Genomic DNA, 13,382 nt, shown 5'->3' on the forward strand with positions numbered 1-13,382 from the left:
TTACAACATGACATTGCACCCAGCCTATTTATCAGAAGAGATGCCGTTAGGGAGGAGGTTCACAGGACTTTAGTCTGGTGGCTACAGACAACTGATGTGGCCGCTGCACCAGGGTCCTGCATGGCTACTGAGCCTTATAAGAACACCGGCATCTACCCAAAAGTATAAAACCATAAATATGCAAGCTGCTGAGTGACACCAATGGGAAACATACAAGACTGCAAACACAGAAGTCTACATGTGCGAGTGAGGGCAAGACGCAGAAGTTAATAGTTTAAGGCACAGATATTTAAGTGACCAGAAATAAATGTACAATTCATGTGATATCAAAAGACCAGCTTTACCAATAATGAGAAAAATAAAAAGTACCTGTATGTGTCAAGCCTAAGAGGCCATCCATTAGATCAGTTCATCAGCGGTTTAAAAAAAAAAAAAAAAAAAAAAAAAAAAAAGAAGACCTACAGCTACATAGGCCTGTTATTCCAGCACCATTGGAAGTGTTAGTAGGGGCAGAGTATGTGCATAGGGTGGGACAGTGCAAATTAACATTTAATAACTCGGCTCCAGCAGACATTTCACCCGAGCGGACTAGGGAGAAACTGCCTCCATGTTTAGAAGCCACGGTAAAAAGCTAATGGGTCGTAATAAAACGCCAATGCATTCTAGAGTATTCTAGTGAAATGCACATGACCAAAAAAAAAAAAAAATATAGCAGCTTTTTTTTTTTTTTTTTTTTGGGGGGGGGGGGGGGGGGGGGGAAATCGGAATATAAATGATTAGCAGCATTTTCTAGCTTTTGCCCCATAACCATGAGAATTCTGACTTTAAAGATGCCCTTTACTGGGAATCAAAATAAACCCCCACAAGTCACGTCATCACCTATTATAGGTTCTGAGGGTCCCAAATAATGCCATTTAAAAGACATTCCCATATCTACAGTGTTAGGACCACTTTCGCTTCCAGATCAGTTTTTGCAATATTATTAGTAGTAAGGTCCTTGTTTGTCGAACCCAGAGTAGCTGGACCATTCTGGAAATATACCATGTGAGCACCTGGGACTTCCAAACTGATCTAGAGAAAAACTATAATCAGGTTCGCAGTGACGGCTCTTAAAGTCTGAACGAATTATTTTGTAGTTTTGTCCTTTATTGCTGTCCCAGTAAGTGTTTCCATTGCATTCGAAGTAAACTGCAAATTCTATCTTCTCTTGTAGTTGGGCGCCAACTGGCAAGGAAATATCAAAAGAAAAGGTGTCCCTATCCGAGCCAGCATAGGTGTCTTTAACGTACTGACATTCGTGGTCTGTAAAAGCTCGCCAAGAGTTACTAGTCATTCGTATCTTGACACATTTCTGGAAGGCAAGATTCTTAACTTTTACAGTGCCAACAAGCGATCGCTCTTTGAGGATACAGTTTTCTAGACAAACAAAGTCTGTCTGAAGACGGTTCCTGAAGTCCAAGTAGTCTGCCGCAGGCTGGGTGAAGTCCAAAACAAGGTGCTCTCTCTCTATAGTGGTCAAGTTGACTATATTGTCTATCAACTCCGTTATGTTAAAAGGGATTTCCAAATCCTCTTCAAGGTCAGAAAACACCTTAACCATTGTAAGAGCTAATCCCCTGCTGTCGGCAAAGGAGACCTTTTTTTTCACTTTGTTCAGCTCTGTGAGCAAGGATTTGTTGTTTGGCTGAAGGCACGGTCTCAGAGGCTTGTTTGCATTAGGCGTTATCCTGCGCTCCAAATGGTCTGGTTTCATTGCAGGCGAACGCAAATAAAACTTCATAGCAATATCCAGAGCCATGGTGGACCTACGTGGAAACAAGTCCAGGACGCTAGGGAACAAACAAAAGGAGAGATGCAAAGTTAATTTTTTTTTTTTCTTCCTTGAGAAACACAAGCTTAATTCTTGAAGATCAGCGAATGTCATGCTGGCCTTAATGAGGAGACTTGTTAGACTCAAGACACTGATTCATTAAGTTGTGCGACATGCCAGAAATCTTGCTCCAGTTTCCGACTGGAATAAGATTCCTGGCATAGGCAACAGTACAGCTGTCTGTTTCTGCACCCATTTTGGCAGAACTGGGAGAAACTGGTGTGAAGTTTAACCCCTGTCCGACATCGGGCGTAGTAGTACGCCGATGTTAGGACTCCCCCCTGTTTGGTGCCGACATGTGCCCACAACAGTCATGGGTGGAATCGCAATCCACCCACTGCTGTTAACCCGTTAAATGCTGCTGTCTGACAGCGGCATTTAGATCATGCTGCTGACAAGCGTGACGGAAATCTCATCCATCAGTGATCCAGCCACCGATGGGTTGGTGTGACAACCAGAGGTCTCCAGCAGACCTCTATGGCTGTCAGACAGATTTCTAAGATCATCACCTGTATGTAGTAGAGCCGATCAGAAAGACAACTGCAGCTTCTAGTCTCCCATGGAGAAAAAAAAAAACACACACACACTTTGAAAAGTTCAAATCACCCCTTTTGCCCCATGAAAAAAAAAAAAAAATAAATAAAAATTTACAATTGGCATCACCACATTAACAATAGCCCAATCTAAAAAAAAATAAATGTATATATATATATATTTTTTTTTTTTTTTTACCTGATCGTTAAATGGCGTAACGAGAAAAAAAAAAACCCCACCAGAATTAAGTTTTTTGATTGCTGCAACATTGCATTAAAATACAATAATGTGCGATAAAAGATCATATCTGCACCAAAATTGTATCATTAAAAACACCAGCTTGGCATGCAAAAAATAAGCCTAGCGCCTCAACGCATTAACCTAACTATCCCTGTGGGGCCCATTCAAAAAACGTAAAACATAATCAGGTTCCTTGCATCATGTTCTCATACACTTTATGCAGTTAATAGCCTCTGTGTCTGTACTGCTACATACTTAGGCAGTTAACTGGTTCATGCAGCTTTACATGAACACCCGAGCCTTACACTATGGCTGGTCCGAACAACGAAAGCAATTGTTACCATCCACCTCTCGTGTCTCCCCTTTTCCTCATAGATTGTAAGCTTGCGAGCAGGGCCCTCATTCCTCCTGGTATCTGTTTTGAACTGTGATTTCTGTTATGCTGTAATGTCTATTGTCTGTACAAGTCCCCTCTATAAGTTGTAAAGCGCTGCGGAATATGTTGCAATTATTATTATTACCTCATCCAACTCGAGATCATGAAAAATGGAGAGGCTATTGTCTTGGAAAATTACTTTTTTTAAACCATCTTTGGAATTTTTTGGTGTCTATGAACTCGTAATGACCTGGAAAATCATATTGGCTGGTCAGTTTTAGCATTTAGTGAACACAAAAAAAAAAACAAAAAAAAAAAAAAAAACACACACTAGGACTGCACTTGGAGTTTGTTTTCTAGTACAGTATGTTAAAACCAATGGTGTGTATATTATATACATATATACATATACATATATACATATATACATATATACATATAGGTACCTCTGGTTGGAGGTCGTTGAGGGGCTAAAAAAAATTCTGCAACCCCTGAGTTGTGCAAGAATTTTGAGACTTAAAACTAATTTTAACCAAAATTGCAGTAATTAAGGGAAAATGTTTCAATATACTATTAATCACCATTCACTGGAACATGTGTAATGGTCACAGGGCTGTTAACATACGTAAGTGGGCCACTGCAGTGAAGTGTCAATGTCACTACCATGACAAGTCACTATGGGATAGGCCTTCACTGGCAGGCCAGCATCTTCTGATTGATAATGGGGAGCACACAGCAAAGTTGAAAATGTTATATTTACTACAAGTTTATTGTATAGTATTTGGGGAATTTAATACATAAAATACCATTTTGGTGTGAGCCCACCACATTTTTTAGAAGGCATTCATAATTCTATATAGGCTTTACAGATCACACCGGATTGTCAAGAAAAATCTTTAGGCCACTTGTTGACGTAAATGTTCTTTATATCCCTAAATTACATGAACAACCTCAAACTAAGTAACCTCTCAGACCTGAAACTGTAGACGAGAAGATCCAGGTCAGACACTAACTACGCTTTGCATACTTTTGCTGTTGGCTAGACTGTTAAACATAAGATAGGTCTACAAAAGGACCTATACCACGCTTTTGGCTTCCCTTTTCACACCCCTCTAGTACACTACACAGACATTGCGATATACTCTACTTTCCTTTGGATACCAATTTGATTTTGCAACATTGATATAATTAGATGCCTTCAGAATTTTGCCATACTCAGACCCTGTGCTTCTTAATGCACACATACATTATATAATACAGCAAAAAGTACGCAACGATGGATAACAAAAGGACACTGACTTCAATAGTTAAGGCTGCCCATGGGACACAGTTCCAGTCATGTTGGACACCTGTTAATACAATGATTTTTCTTGATTTTACTGGAATGCGCACAATAGAGACTCGAGCTGAAACCAGTAAAACAAGGAAAAAAAAAAAAAAAAGTGTGAAACACCAGAATGTGTGTTAAACTTTTGATTCCTCAAAGTACCCCCCCTTTTACTCTGATGACAGCTTTGCATCCCATTGGCATTTTCTCTGGACTTCAGACAGCATTTGCGATCATCAGGTGGGTTCTGTAGAGGTAGTGTTTTACAGTTCCATGCACTATTCCACAACCGTTATAAGCCAGAGTATGGCAAAAACTAATCTAGTAACAAGAAACAAGGAGACAGTTTGGCCAAAGAAACACAAGAAGTGGACATTACATGAGTGAAGTCTGTACGGTAGCCTGATGAGATTTGAGGTAACCAACACCATATATTTATGAGAAGCAGGAAAAAGGCGAGTGGATGGTTTGTACACTGTGAATCATGGAGGGGGAGAGGTGATGATTTAGGGTGATTTGATAGTGTCACTACTGGTGATTTACTCCAAAGAGCACACTTCCCCAGCATCAGCATAACTACCACAACATGTCATCCCATCTCATTTACACTTAGTGGGACCATTGTTTGGGGTGTAGAAGGACAATGGCAGAAAACACCTCCTCCAAGGAGAAGGATGGAGTGCTGTGTCAGATGACATGGCTTGCACATTCACCTGAACTCAACTTAAGGTACTTTCACACTCAGCAACTTGAGAACGAGAACGATCCGTGACGTTGCAGCGTCCTGGATAGTGATCTCGTTGTGTTTGACACCCAGCAGCGATCTGGATCCCGCTGTGATATCACTGGTCGGAGCTAGAAGTCCAGAACTTTATTTCATCGTCAGGTCGGAATGTATCGTCGTGTTTGACAGCAAAAGCAACGATGTCAGCAATGTTTTACATGGAGCTAACGACCTGTGAGAACGATAAGTGAGTCACCGTTACGTCACAGGATCCCTCCTGCATCGTTCTGGAGCTGCTGTGTTTGACGTCTCTACAGCGACCTAAACAGCGACGCTGCAGCGATCGGCTCGTTGTGTATATCGCTGCAGCGTCGCCGAGTGTGACGGTACCTTTAGATGGTTTGTGAAGAGCTGGACCACAGAGTAAAAAAGCAGAAGTGCTCAACGTTTCTAGGATCTCTTTCAAGACTGTTGGAAAGTCATTCCAGGTGATTACCTGAAAGCCCCCTGGGAGAATGCCAAGGGTGTGTAAAGTTGTCAGACTGAAAGGGAAAGGGGGTGGTTTGCTACTTTGAGGATTATAAAGGTTTAACATTCTGGTTTGCTTCCTTACACGTCCCTTCATGGTTTTGCTGCTTTCATTCTATTTGGCCTGTGCGCATTGTAGATTCAGAACATGGAAAACCATTGCATGAACAGGTGTCCAAACTTGTGATCAGTTACGGTATATTTGCAGGAAAAAAAAAAAATGCAGATTTTACTTTGTATTGTGACATCCACATAGTGAATGGACATGCCGCAGTTATGCATCAGTATTGTTAGTCAATTTGCACCACTGATCTTCTCTGCACTGTGAAATCGCATTTACAATATTGCTACTGTAATACTGGATTTTCCACTCTGAAAATTCACCGCATTTCTGATCAGCTCAGAAATACCACACTAAACCTGCCCCTAGTGTCTGATATTACAGTTCAGGTCTCTGAAAGGCATAAAACATACGAGTGCACAATTGAAGCATTACAGCAGCACGATTTATGTTACAGGTCTATCGCTTCCTTATAAAAAGTCTTTAAAAAAAAAAAAAAAAAATTGTCAAGCCCCCCCACCAAATAAAATAATCAGGGAATTCCAAGGGTATGTGCACATTCAGTATTTGCAGCTTCGATACTGTAGTGTTGCCAGGAAAAAACCCTGGGTAAAAGAGGAGTTTTTGATGCCCCCATACCCATTCATTTAAATGGGTGAAAGACTGCAAAAAATGTCAAAAGAATTGGAACTGCTGCACATGTGCAAGGAAAAAATAAGTAGCATGTGCATGGGATTTCATGAGTGTCATTCCCTTTGCTGCGACTTTTCTGAACAAAAGTGTAACGTATGAACATGGCCTAAAGTGGTTTTTACACATTAGACAGCCATGTTTCCTGAGCCCATAGAGAAATGCTGAATGTGATGAACTTGGTGGGATCGGCCGCATGTTTATTGTGTATGGGAGCCTTAACGGGTCGCTCACCTAGCTTTTCAGGACTTATCGCCCTCCAGTAAGACATTAAAGCGATAAAAGCTTTCCCTGTCCTGTTCTATTCCATTTAATATCACTCCCATCATGCCTGGGCTCACTGTGTCCCTTGGCTGAGGAATGCTTTAATGTATGCCCTGTGTGGAGTAGAGGGGGAGGGGAAGAGGGCTGATCTGCTAGTGTTCTGGTTCCAGAGAGTGGTGCCCGCACCCCAACTACCTTAGTTCCAGTTAAATACCCAACAAATTACTTTATTAATGTAATGACCGCATTTTACCACATGGGGATATAATTATGCCAGGCTGGAGCTACCCTCCATAATATTATCAGCAGGAGTCCGCAGCAGAAATATAATATAATATATATACCAGCTATACAAATATAGAAAAAAGTCATGTGTGGTCAGTGCCTGGAAGATGCAACAGAGAACAAAGTAACTTTTCAGGTTTTACCTGGCTGAGTTCATCTGTGATATGATCCTGGGCATTTAGGACACATGGAAAGAAATCCTAGCCAGGATGGAGAGAAAGAAGATTGCAGTGGGTCTGATGCCTGGAAAGACAAAAAGAAAAGAAAGAGCGGAAATTAGCACAGCACGTATGCAGGAACACACCCCCTATATGCTGCTGTGGGTGAGAAGGTTCCGCACTCACTTCCCACGGAGCGGTACTGCCACCTAGTGGCAGCCACACAGAAGTAGGGCAGGATGCAATACAGCACAAAGTAACAGGATTCTTACATGTCCCAGCAGTATAATAGGGCCTAGCCAGTGTAAATCTGCCTGCCCTAGTCCTGCAAAAATAAACTCAGCCCTATACATCTCCTAGTAGAGGAAACGAGCCACCAAGGAAAACTCTGCATGACAGAAATAAAATGACCAAAAAACGGGACATTTGATGACAGGTCTTTAACCCCTTCATGACCTTGGGATTTTCCATTTTTCCCTGTTCGTTTTTCACTCCCCTCCTTCCCAGAGCCATAACTTTTTTATTTTTCTGTCAATACGGCCGTGTGAGGGCTTATTTTTTGCGGGACGAGTTGTACTTTTGAACGACATTATTGGTTTTAGCATGTCGTGTACTAGAAAATGGGGAAAAAAAAAATTCCAAGTGCGGTGAAATTGCAAAAAAAGCGCAGTCCCACACTTGTTTTTTGTTTGGCTTTTTTGCTAGGTTCACTAAATGCTAAAACTGGCCTGCCACTGTGATTCTCCAGGTCAGTACGAGTTCATAGACACCAAAAATTCCAAAGATGGTTTAAAAAAATCATGTCATTTCCAAGACAACAACCTGTCTAGGTTGTTTTTTTATCTAAGTGGTGAGAAAAAAAAATTCCAAACTTTGCTAAAAAAAAAAAAAAAAGTTGTGCCATTTTCCGATGCCCATAGCGTCTCCATTTTTCGTGATCTGGGGTCGGGTGAGGGCTTAATTTTTGCGTGCCCAGCTGATGCTTTTAATGATACCACTTTCGTGCAGATACGTTCTTTTGATCGCCTGTTATTGCATTTTGGCATTTCAAATTTTTTTCTCGCTACGCCATTTAGCGATCAGGTTAATTTTTTTTTTTTTTTTATTGATAGATTGGGCGATTCTGAACGCGGCGATACCAAATGTGTATATTTGATTTTATTTTTATTGTTTTATTTTGAATGGGGCAAAGGGGGGTGATTTAAACTTTTATATATTTTTTTATTTATTTCATATTTTTTTTAAAAACTTTTTTTTTTTTTCCCTTTTGCCATGCTTCAATAGCCTCCATGGGAGGCTAGAAGCTGGCATAGCCTGATCGGCTCTGCTACATAGCAGCGATCATCAGATTGCTCCTATGTAGCTTAAAGGGAACCTGTCACCACGTTTTTGGAAGATGGGATAAAAATAGCGTTAAATAGGGGCAGAGGTGGGCATTACATTAGTGTGTTTGTTATGCGTTTATTACCCACCTAAGTTGCCGAAATACCTTTGCAAAGTCTCCGTTTTCGCCTGTCAATCAGGCTGGTCTGGTCAAAAGGGCGTTGTCTTCCCCCAGATTTTGCGTAGTTTTCCGTTGGTGGCGTAGTGGTGTGCGCATGCCCAAGGTCCCGAATCCTCTGCCAGGGGATTTAAAAGACCGCGCTGTTCGTTATTTCATTGGTGATCGGTGGGCGCGGCCATCTTCCTTTGGCCGCGCGTGCGCAGAAGCGGCGCTCTGCTGGCCGCGGCTTCAGGAAAATGGCCGCCGCGATATCCATCTGCGCACGCGCGGCATCCCACGGCCATTTTCCTGAAGCCGCGGCCAGCAGAGCGCCGCTTCTGCGCACGCGCGGCCAAAGGAAGATGGCCGCGCCCACCGATCACCAATGAAAACGAACAGCGCGCTCTTTTAAATCCCCTGGCAGAGGATTCAGGACTTTGGGCATGCGCACACCACTACGCCACCAACGGAAAACTACGCAAAATCTGGGGGAAGACAAGACGCCCTTTTGACCAGACCAGCCTGATTGACAGGCGAAAACGGAGACTTTGCAAAGGTATTTCGGCAACTTAGGTGGGTAATAAACGCATAACAAACACACTAATGTAACGCCCACCTCTGCCCCTATTTAACGCTATTTTTATCCCATCTTCCAAAAACGTGGTGACAGGTTCCCTTTAATTACAGGCTTGCTATGAGCGCCGACCACAGGGTGGCGCTCACAGCAAACCGGCATCATTAACCATAGAGGTCTCAAGGACCTCTATGGTTACCATCCTGACGCATTGCTGACCCCAGATCATGTGACGGGGGTCGGCGATGCGGGCATTTCTGGCCGCGCAGCCGGAAACGCCGGTTAAATGCCGTTGTCAGCGGCATTTGACTAGTTAATAGCGGCGGGTGGATCGCAATTCCACTCTCCGCTATTGCGCGCACATGTCAGCTGTTCAAAACAGCTGACATGTCGCGGCTTTGATGTGGGCTCAGTGCCGGAGCCCACATCAAAGCGGGGTATCTGACCTCGGACGTACTATCCCGTCCGAGGTCAGAAAGGGGTAAAGAGAAAGTGAACTGAGGACCCACAGACCTACAGCAAGGGAAATGCTGGTGGGCAGCACTACAGTCCCGGATTCAAATTCCACCAAGAACAACATCTGCAAGGAGTTTGTATGTTCTCAAAGTTTCCTCCCACACTCCTAAGACATACCGACAGGGAATTATATAGTGAGCCCCAATGGGGACAGTGATGACAACTAAGGCTTTGTGGAATGTGATGGGGTGGGGGTAGAAAGGGGCACTGAATTGTTTAGGCCATGCCAAGGGTGCAGCACAGAGCACCAGGACTTGGACTGAATGGTCATTCTATACCAAGACTCCCTTTAACTACTTCAGGGCCACCTATGAAGGTTACAGGTCTGTGTGGCCCATATTCCACTCTACCGTGATGCTCTAACAATTGTGCAGCTGCAGGAGAGGAAAGGGAGCCGAGTGTCACATACAGCCTGACTGCCCATAAATAAGGCAGAGACGGTTTATTACCATCGCTACCTTCTGCGTTACTGAAGCAGCACTGTGTAGAAGAGACCTAGTCAGCTCTACAGGCAGATGAAGAGAGATTTTTGTGTGTTTAATATATAAAATTGCTAAAATTCCCCCAAATTGTCGTTTATGACCTTGCATAGGGCAGCATTTTAAATTAAAAAAAAAAATAAAAATATATATATATATATATATATATATATATATATATATATATATATATATATATATATATATATATATCTCATATACACATACATTTCTCCACTTATACCTGGGAACATGGCGTGCTTGCCCCTTGGGACCATACCCTTGCACTACCCATTGCATAAGCCTCCCCAGAGCCATGGCCCAGCGCACGCCCTCAGCCCCGGCCAGGCAGCCCTCAGCCCCGGCCAGGCAGCCCTCAGCCCCGGCCAGGCAGCCCTCAGCCCCGGCCAGGCAGCCCTCAGCCCCGGCCAGGCAGCCCTCAGCCCCGGCCAGGCAGCCCTCAGCCCCGGCCAGGCAGCCCTCAGCCCCGGCACTGCTGGCCATGTAGTGAGGAGGCCACTACCAGCCGGTGGTAAGCCTGGTGATGAGGGGCTGGGGAGCCTCCATACATTTCATGCACCTGTATTCCCTACAGTCCGCACACGATCTCCACGCCACACAGAGACTATAATTAGCCGCGACACGTACGATCAATGACCCCCAAGGGATTTATGACTCGGCAAATACAGTGCACGATATCGCGATTGATCGTATGCACATGAGGGCTCATTATCGGGGAGACCCACGCGATAAAGTGCACAGTATGGCTGATATAATCGCGTCCACGATCTCTAACAAGTGCGCCCAGCAATGTGAGGACTAAGCGCCATCCTCCCCAGGTGAGTTTCCCCATACGATCGGTGTCATTCACTCCAGTGGGGACGGCTGCACGCATGAGCCCTGCATACCTTATCACATAAGCGTCCCCTCTCAGAGCTGCAGGACTAGACAGACAGGAAGCATGCTGCCAGCCGTGGGATCGCCACTGAGCCGACTCGTCCAGTCTGGTGGTCACTCATTGTTAAAGTAGCCGGCGTCCCGTCCCACTCCCAGCTCCACGTGAACTAGTTTGCTCAGCCAATGAGAGCTACTCTGGAAGAAGCCGCTAGCCAATAGGAAAGCGGAGAGCTTCACGTGAGCGCCTGTGGGACGCCAGTGCCGGCGAGTGCTCGGGTACAGAGGTGCATGTGGGAAAGTGGTGAATGGGGGAGGGGCGCAGTGGGATGACTGATCCAGACATGTGCTGAGGTGAGGCAAGCCGGCTCAGAAGTGTGTCAGGTGACTGCACGGACAGCAGGATATATGTGTGCGGACACTCAGCGGGTGGCTGCTGCTCACACCCATTGATAGTGCCCGCAATGGGCAAACCTCCAGGAGCCCCAAGAAGTGCCAGCCTGCCAGTGCGTAGGTCGGAGTGATGAGTGAGCATGTGCGGATATTGTGCTATCCTCAGTTATCAGCAAGTCCCTGCGGCTGCATGTCTCACAGACATAATAACAGGCAATCCGCGCATGTGTTGGGCAGTCTGACAGCTGGAAGACATGCAGCCGCAGGGACTCGAACATACTCGAGCACACCCGACATACTCGGCTAACATCTGAGCATGCTCGGATAACAAGATCCACACATGCTCACCACTAGGGTTGAGCGACTTTTGCTTTTTTAGGATCGAGTTGGGTTTCGTGCCGACCGAAACACGAAATCTCTCTCTCTCTCTCCCCCCCCTCTCTCTCTCCCTCTCCCCCCCTCTCTCTCTCCCCTGTGACGCCGCACAAGGCGAGCCGGAACCTATGTCATCACGCTGCACACACTCCTTCATTGGCTGAAAAAATGGCGGGGAAAGCGTCATACGAAACGCGACTTTGGCGCGAAGATCGCCGACCGTGTGGCCGATCCCACGCTGGGGTCGGGTTTCACGAAACCCGACTTTACCAAAAGTCGGCGACTTTTGAAAATGACCAATCCGTTTCGCTCAACCCTACTCCCCACTATTGGCAACCTTTCAATACAGCTTTCTCCTGGATTCCTAATGTGCATGCCAGGGAAAATGCTTACCTCATCAAATGCCAGCTAAATGAGGCTCTACAAAGTACTGACTTTAGAGGGATGAATAGTAATGCACACTGAAGTTTTCAGTTATTTTGTCCTATTTGTTGTTTGCTTCACAATAAAAAGGAAACCAAATATTCACCGTTGTAGGCATGTTCTTTATATGAACTGATCCAAACTCTCAAACAAAACCGTGAAACTCCAGGTTGTGAAATAGCAAAACATGAAACATGGCAAGGGGGTGACTACTTTTGCAAGCCACTGTACAGTGCCCCTGCTATAGAGTGCACCCAAATATAGTATTCATGCTATAGCGTGCACCCAAATATAGTATTCATGCTATAGAGTGCACCTATATACAGTGTTCATGCTATAGAGTGCACCCAAATATAGTATTCATGCTACAGAGTGCACCTATATACAGTGTTCATGCTACAGAGTGCGCCTATATACAGTGTTCATACTATAGAGTGCGCCTATATACAGTGTTCATGCTACAGAGTGCGCCTATATACAGTGTTCATACTATAGAGTGCGCCTATATACAGTGTTCATACTATAGAGTGCGCCTATATACAGTGTTCATGCTACAGAGTGCGCCTATATACAGTGTTCATACTATAGAGTGCGCCTATATACAGTGTTCATACTATAGAGTGCGCTTATATACAGTGTTCATGCTATAGAGTGCACCTATATACAGTGTTCATGCTACAGAGTGCGCCTATATACAGTGTTCATACTATAGAGTGCGCCTATATACAGTGTTCATGCTACAGAGTGCGCCTATATACAGTGTTCATGCTACAGAGTGCGCCTATATACAGTGTTCATGCTATAGAGTGCACCTATATACAGTGTTCATGCTATAGAGTGCGCCTATATACAGTGTTCATACTATAGAGTGCGCCTATATACAGTGTTCATGCTATAGAGTGCGCCTATATACAATGTTCATGCTATAGAGTGCGCCTATATACAGTGTTCATGCTACAGAGTGCGCCTATATATAGTGTTCATGCTATTGAGTGCGCCTATATACAGTGTTCATGCTATAGAGTGCGCCTATATACAGTGTTCATGCTATGGAGTGCGCCTATATACAGTGTTCATGCTATGGAGTGCGCCTACATACAGTGTTCATGCGATAGTGCACCTATATACAGTGTTCATGCTATAGAGTGCGCCTATATACAGTGTTCATGCTATAGAGTGCGCCTATAT

The 13,382-nt window shown here is 44.4% G+C and overlaps 1 protein-coding gene across 1 annotated transcript; it reads right to left on the bottom strand.

Annotated features, from left to right (window-relative positions):
• Positions 1-746: 746 nt before the first annotated feature.
• On the bottom strand, positions 747-11,173 carry PPP1R3B (protein phosphatase 1 regulatory subunit 3B). The gene is made up of 3 exons (XM_077273945.1): positions 11,018-11,173; positions 7,043-7,142; positions 747-1,829 (listed from the first exon to the last, which is right to left on the bottom strand). Exons 2-3 carry the CDS (start codon positions 7,075-7,077, stop codon positions 983-985), a joined length of 882 nt encoding a protein of 293 aa, XP_077130060.1. The 5' UTR covers positions 7,078-7,142; positions 11,018-11,173; the 3' UTR covers positions 747-982.
• Between the last annotated feature and the right edge of the window lie 2,209 nt (positions 11,174-13,382).

This window comes from Ranitomeya variabilis, chromosome 1, assembly GCF_051348905.1.
Source record: "Ranitomeya variabilis isolate aRanVar5 chromosome 1, aRanVar5.hap1, whole genome shotgun sequence".
In the NCBI taxonomy this organism is placed as follows: Eukaryota; Metazoa; Chordata; class Amphibia; order Anura; family Dendrobatidae; genus Ranitomeya; species Ranitomeya variabilis.

Bases quoted from the DNA above. Each gene is read 5' to 3' on its own strand.
- PPP1R3B (XM_077273945.1), bottom strand. From the start codon at position 7,077: ATGCCCAGGATCATATCACAGATGAACTCAGCCAG. The intron at 1,830-7,042 runs GTAAAACCTGAA...TTTGTTCCCTAG, and splicing joins TCACAGATGAACTCAGCCAG to CGTCCTGGACTTGTTTCCAC.